The sequence below is a fragment of the Ammodytes marinus genome (genome assembly GCF_949987685.1).
Source record: "Ammodytes marinus genome assembly, chromosome: 14".
In the NCBI taxonomy this organism is placed as follows: Eukaryota; Metazoa; Chordata; class Actinopteri; order Uranoscopiformes; family Ammodytidae; genus Ammodytes; species Ammodytes marinus.
This window is the reverse complement of record NC_137218.1, coordinates 3501905-3509404: the sequence shown is the minus strand read 5'-3', so window position 1 is coordinate 3509404 and position 7500 is coordinate 3501905. Positions and strand designations below refer to the sequence as shown.

The window sequence follows — 7500 nt, the reverse complement described above, 5'->3', positions numbered from 1 at the left end:
CTGATATTTTTCTCTCTCCTGTGGCCCTAAAACTCTTCTGTACTTTAGTATGTAGTGTAGTAAAAAGAAAGAGTATGTGATTCGGAACCCAGGGTTAATTTTATTGTGCAAATGAGTACAACTTTTGTTTATGCTTTTATTTTGTAATGCTGCGTCAGACTTCTGGTTCTTATCTACATCTGGTTGGTTCGATAAAATGACGCGTTGTTGACCTCAGCCAATCAGCACCGTCACCGTTACCAACCACTGAAATATATATTCCACTATTCCCTGAGTTTAAACTGTCAGGCCAAAATACCGCTATTTTAAAGCCACATTTCATCACAAGAAATTGACCATATAGCCACAAATTATTGCCTTAAATTTGAGCTGTACTAAAACAGAAAGAAAACTATTCATTGTCAATGGGTGGCTGTCTTTTCTACGTCTCCTGTAAGGTAAATATGAGGGCAAAACCACTCGCTAAACAGCATGTGGTTTGTATTTATAGAGCGCATGTTATTTGATACTGGAGACAGGGGGGAACTTTAATCCCTTACTTTGTTTGAACCTCTGGCAGATTGGGCTTCGGGTTATAAATAAAACCGAAAAAAGTATAATTAACTTTATTAATAATTACAAAAATAGACAAAAAAATAACACTAGATGTCACAATCCTACTAATTTTACTTAGTGTTTTTAAAATATTAGGCAACTAAGTCCATGCATGGCCGTAATTATAATATATATTTGAGGAAACAAATTGTATGTAAACAAAGGGGGCCCACCACAGCTAGCAACATGCCCGTTTACAGAGCCTAGGCTGTGTATTAATACTGGAATTTTGGCCCCCCCAAAAATCAACTATAGTTAGGGTCGTGTGTCCATGACATGTGCAGTATCTTCATGAGTGATTTTGAAATAAATAAATAAACATTTTCTTTTTCTGCATGATAACCACACCTATTTATCGGTACTACAGTATATACAAAGTAATATCCAACTACAAATCAGACATCTTTATTGTCTGAAGTGAATACCAATTAGCCACACACACACCACGGTTGCCATAGCAGTTAATTTAAAGTCAAATCCGATGTGTGGACCTTTACTGCAGGTCATCCCCCCTCTCTCTCTCTCTCTCTCTCTCTCTCTCTCTCTCTCTCTCTCTCTCTCTCTCTCTCTCTCTCTCTCTCTCTCTCTCTCCATTTCAACTGTGTACTATCTAATAAAGCTTGAAAATGCCAAAAAATAATCTTTAAAAAAAATATCATAACAATATTTTTATTTTATTTCCTTTGTTAAAATCTAGGCTCAGATATATCCGTGACTTTCTTGCCCATGACGTGAACAGTATATACAAAGTAATAACCAACTACAAATCAGCCATCTTTATTGTCTGTTGTGAATACCAATTAGCCACACACACCATGGTTGCCATAGCAGTTAATTGGTGTTCCTTTTTTTTAGAATCTAGAATCTTGGCTCAGAGATATCAGTGACTTTCTTCATTGCACATTATTTGCAATTTCAATTATTATCCCAATTTTCCTATCTTATATATATCTGCTGTTTTGAGTTTTTAAAGGTGCAGTGTGTAATATGACATCATCAAGAAAGTTCTACAAAGTTCTAGAATGCCACGCTCCCTGGGTAACCCCACCCCTTTAGAATAATAACAGAAGCTACAGTGGCCTTCAAGGACAAGAACAATTCTAAATTTTAAACAATGCACCTGATGACATTCCAACTATGACACTTTCAAGATGGCGACACTAGGCCTTGGTCCAAAATATGCAGAAATATGGACATATATGAGACCCTTTCTAAGGGAAAAAATGAAAAAAAAAATCAGCTATTATGCACTAAATTAAATGTACTTATGGATATTATAATCACTTTCTACAAAATCTGCTAGGAAATAAAACCCAAAATTCTACACACTGCAGGTTTAAGATCAAAATGTGGCGGCATAAAACATGTTATATTTAGTGTTATAAATTGAGGTAAAAAAAAACACGCTCATATATATATTTTTTTTGGCATTTTTATGCTTTATTGATAGTGTAGAGACAGAGTTGAAATGGGGCAGAGAGGGGAGTGACATGCAGAGAACGACCGCGGGCTGGAATCGAACCCGGGTCCGCTGCTGGCCGAGGCCCATGGGGGGGGACGCCCTACCAACTGAGCTAAGGGGCGCCCCCAACACGCTCATATTTAAACCTGCAGTGTGTAGGATTTTGGGGAATTTTTTCATTTTAGCATAATATATAATTTAAGTATGAAGCCACACATTATATATTTTTTAGTTTTTCTATTGTTTATTTGGAAATTCAAAAAATATAACAATACATTTTTTTTATTTCCTTTGTTAGAATCTAGGCTCAGAGATATCGGTGACGTTCTTGCCCATGACGTGGAGCTCCCAGTCAGACAGCTGTTGGAGGAAGCCCGTGTTCGGCCGCATGTTGGCGTCACATTTCAGAGTGAAGTCCCAAGCCTCCTGCAGAGAAGAAAGGTCACACCAATAATAGCATTATGTGAACGAGGGAAATGTACCGTTATTTATGGTATTTTCACACGCTTTCTCTACATGATCAATATCAGTGGCATGTCTGTGGGTTAGAAGAGTGGTTGGTATTTTGGGAAATAACTACACACAGTGTCTAGATACAAATATTTGAAAAGCTATAGTAGTCAACAATCAGTAAGTACAATCACCTATGAATCGATGCATTTTGCTAGTTGCAGCATAATGCACCTATAGCTCTTCTCTTCTCTTTTAACCTTTATTTATACAGGTAAATCCCATTGAGACCGAAGACTCTTTTACAAGGGAGACCTGTTTTCCTTTCCCACGTTACCATTCACACACACATTCATACACCGATAGCAGCAGGCTAACTATCGACATTCACACGAGGCAAGGTGGGTGAAGTGTCTTGCCCAAGGACACAACAACTATGACACAAGTGGCAGGGCGGGGATCGAACCTCCAACCCTTTGATCATCGGCCGACCCGCTCTACCAACTGAGCCACAGTCCTGCCCAACAGGGACCACAATGGAAATAAGCCTATTTATGTATTTTAATGTGTGATACAGAGTTGCTGTTCATATTTTATATCAAATGGTCAAATAAAATCAATCAATCAATCAATCAATCAATCAATCAATCAATCAATCAATCAATCAATCAATCAATCAATCAATCAATCAATCAATCAATCAATCAGCTACACTGTATGTAGTAACACCCAATAATCCACTTTAATAAACTGACCTCCAGGTTGAGTTTGAGGTGTGTGTGTGTGTGTGTGTGTGTGTGAGTGTGTGCGTGCGTCCGTGCGTGCGTGCGTGCGTGTGTGTGTGTGTGTGTGTGTGTGTTATTGTGTGTGTGTGTTATTGTGTGTGTGTGCGTGCATGTGTGTGTGCGTGCATGTGCGTGCATGTGTGTGTGCGTCCGTGCATGTGCGTGCATGTGTGTGTGTGCGTGCGTGTGCGTGCATGTGTGTGTGCGTCCGTGCATGTGTGTGTGTGTGTGTGTGTGTGTTACCTCCAGGCTGTATTCCAGGTGCTGCATGAGGAATGCTATGACAGCAGCACTGCAGCGGCTCCGTCCTCGACTGGAGCAGATCAGAACACGAGAACCAGACGAGAGGTGGGAACCTGGGAACACAAGGGAGAGTGTAGGAGCCATATTAATGTATTATGTTATGTTCATGTTTAAACACTAGGGGGCTGTATTGGGTGTGGCTGAGGTAATTGGGTCAGCCCAAGGAGGTGATTTAAGCCAAGGGAAAACAGGAAACAGGTGTTGTCTAATTGGGAAGAAAACTGGTTGTGTTCCGAATCGCATACTCTTTCTTTTTTCTATTCTACATACTACATCTGACGATAAAAAGAATCTAGTTAGGATGCAGTAGGCATACTATTGGGACATACTTTTCTCTCTTATTTCATCATAACAAGGGACAACTACTGCAAGACCTCCTCCTCGACCGCAAACTCGACTGTCTCTGTCTTACTGAGACATGGCAAACTCCTGATGATTTTTCTCAGTTGAATGAATGTACACCACCTGGGTTTGTTTACACCGGAAAACCTCGTCTCTCCGGAAGAGGAGGAGGTCTCGCGATACTACACCGCGAGACTTGGAAGGTCGCTCATGTTACTTTGCCTGCGTCGCAGTCATTCGAGGCTGTGGCTCTTCAATTAATTGGACCTACTCCCACAGTTTTAGTCAACATTTACCGCCCACCCAAACATAACAAGGACTTCATTGATGAATTCACCACACTTCTCACTCACATCTGCTCACTCTCATCCAATATAATTCTGCTTGGTGACATAAATATTCATTTAGACAACAACAATCTTGCATCTACTAAGGACTTCATTTCATGCCTGGACAGTTTTGGTCTCACACAATATATTGATTTCCCCACCCACTGTAAAGGTCATATCTTGGACTTAGTCTGCTGTTCAGGCATCACTCCTCAAAATTGCTCTGCTGCCGACCTCCCCATCTCTGACCACAAACTTGTCTCATTTAATCTATGTCTAACATTGTCCAAAACCAAGCAATCCCGTGTCATATCCTTCCGTAACATAAAAAATATCAACCTAGCTGACCTCACAACTGGCATTGAAAATCTCTCCATTATCACCCCCCCATACACCCCGGATCAGTTGGTTGATTTGTACAATCATGGTCTCAAATCTCTGCTCAACTCACTTGCCCCTGTTAAAACCCGGCCTGTCTCATTCCCCCACTCTGCCCCCTGGTATTCCCCCCATCTGCGCCAGTTGAAGGCCAAAGGTCGTCAGCTGGAGCGTCTTTTCAATCGCACTGGACTCACTATACATAAACAAATGCACTATGCTCACATCGTCCATTACAAAGACGCCATTTCATCTGCCAAATCCCAATACTTTGCAGACATTATCAGTTCTGGTGCTGGGAATACAAGGGCCCTGTTCTCAGTGGTCAAAAATTCTCTCCACCCCCCTGATTTCCTTCCACCTCACTTCTACTCCACTGACCACTGTAACTCCATAATGGCATTTTTTGAATCTAAAATATCCTCCATCCACCAGCAACTGACCCCTCACACGTCTAGTCATCCGCCTCCCTTTGTTCCCAATCCCCCCCTCTCCGCACCTCTCTCCTGCTTTCAACTCCCCTCAGCGACTGACTTAACAAAACTCATCCGGACTTCCAAACCATCTACCTGCCAACTTGACCCCCTGCCATCCTCCCTGGTTATAGCCTCCCTTCCCTCTCTACTTCCCCTGATAACAGTCATTATTCATTCCTCTCTCACCTCTGGTTCCGTCCCATCCCAGTTTAAATCTGCTGCTGTTACACCGCTACTGAAGAAACCTGGTTTAGACCCCAACATTTTCAATAACCTCCGCCCCATCTCCAACCTGCCATTTCTCTCAAAAATTCTGGAAAAAGTAGTCACATCACAGATTCAGGCCCACCTCTCCAACAATAACCTCTATGAACAGTTTCAATCCGGTTTCCGCCCCCGTCACAGCACAGAAACAGCACTCATAAAAATCACTAACGACCTCCTGATGGCAGCAGACTCTGGACATTTATCCATTCTCATCCTCCTTGATCTGACAGCAGCCTTTGACACCATTTCCCATTCCATCCTCCTCGACCGACTTGCCTCCATTGGCATATCCGACACACCCCTAGACTGGTTCCACTCTTATCTCTCTGGCCGCACTCAATTCATTCAGTTAAAATCATTCTCATCCCATACCTCCCCCCTCTCCTCCGGTGTTCCCCAGGGCTCTGTCCTTGGCCCCATCCTATTCATCATCTATCTCCTCCCACTTGGTCAAATATTCCGTCAACATCACATTAATTTTCACTGCTACGCGGACGACACCCAGCTCTATGTCTCCTCCAAACCTTCATCCACCCTCCCACCCCCCTCCCTCTGTGCCTGCCTACAGGAAATCAAATCCTGGTTCTCCTCCCATTTCCTCAAACTTAACAGCAACAAAACAGAGATAGCCATCATTGGCTCCAAATTCACACTCACCAAGCAACCCAGTTTCACCCTCTCCATTGACAACACCTCAGTTTCCCCCTCCCCTCAGGTTAAGAGTCTGGGTGTCGTCCTCGACAGCACCCTATCATTCCATACCCATATCAACAACTCCATCCGGTCCGCCTACTTTCACATCCGAAATATCAACCGCCTCCGCCCGTCACTCACTCCCAACAGCGCCGCTATCTTGGTCCACTCTCTAGTCACCTCACGCCTGGATTACTGCAACTCCCTTCTGTTCGGACTCCCCCACAAACTCCTCCATAAACTCCAGCTGGTCCAAAACGCTGCTGCTCGTATCATCACCAAAACCCCTGCCATTTGTCACATCACCCCCATCCTGCACCAACTTCACTGGCTCCCTATCAAACACCGTATCGAATATAAGATCCTCCTCAATACATTCAATGCCATACATAACCTCGCCCCCCCATATCTGTCTGACCTCATCCAAATCAATACTCCCACCCGGTCACTTAGATCCGCCACCTCCATCAACCTACACGTCCCCCCAGCTCGTCTGTCCACCATGGGGGCTCGAGCTTTCAGCCGCTCCGCCCCACGCCTCTGGAACAGCCTTCCCCCGGACATCAGAAATATGGACTCACCTCTCACCTTCAAATCCCACCTCAAAACACACTTATTTAGGCAGGCATACTCACCCATGGACTGACAATCTGCTGCAAGCTCTGTGCTTTTTAAACTTGTTTTAATTGTGTTTTTGCCTTTTTTATGCATGTTAGGCGACCTTGAGTGCCTTGAAAGGCGCCATACAAAATAAATGTATTATTATTATTTATTATTATAACATTGCGCCTTGATCTTGCCTCTTGCTTTTATATCCGTCGCATCCCCGTTTGTTTTCATATGGAGGCTTCGTCGATGTGACGTCACTTCACGTGCGCACTGGATTGTGGGTCAGAATCGCCCAAATAGAATGCACTTTTCAACACTAACAATCTTGGCCGCATGAAGTAGGACATCCGGGTACTTCTAACCATCCTAAATCTGGCCACAAGAATCGGGACATCCTAAATCTTTTTTCTACATACTATATAGTAGAAAGTATGCGATTCGGAACGCAACCACTGTTTTTCGACTGTGCCCATGTGCCTTTGTGCCCTTTGTTCTCTTTACGTGTATCTATCAGCAATTCGTTTTGTTATTTTTGATTTCTAAGTGTATTAAGAGTCAAAGTATATTGCCGCCGGTGAATGGATTTAAAGGGAAAATAAACCTGCCGTGCTACAGTAAAACGTTTCTACTGTTTATTATTTACTGAGCGCACTGGGCGCACGTCGGAGCGATCCATTAAACAACCAGGTAGTGGCTTCGAATAGGGGCTTGGCCGCTACAGAGGGGATAGTGGATATTTCAATTTACATATATTAAACTACATGGATTGATTGATTGATTGATTGATTGATTGATTGATTGATTGATTGATT

At 43.0% G+C, this 7500-nt stretch overlaps 1 protein-coding gene across 1 annotated transcript in view; it reads right to left on the bottom strand.

Annotated features, from left to right (window-relative positions):
* Positions 1 to 2350: 2350 nt before the first annotated feature.
* styxl1 (serine/threonine/tyrosine interacting-like 1) overlaps positions 2351 to 7500 on the bottom strand; it is a gene marked incomplete at both ends in the record, with an annotated part of 12036 nt that continues 6886 nt past the window's right edge. Inside the window, 2 exons of the mRNA XM_080040876.1 lie at positions 2351 to 2482; positions 3535 to 3647. Of these exons, the coding sequence (XP_079897002.1) occupies positions 2351 to 2482; positions 3535 to 3647 (245 nt within the window). The remainder of the gene's footprint in view (positions 2483 to 3534; positions 3648 to 7500) is intronic.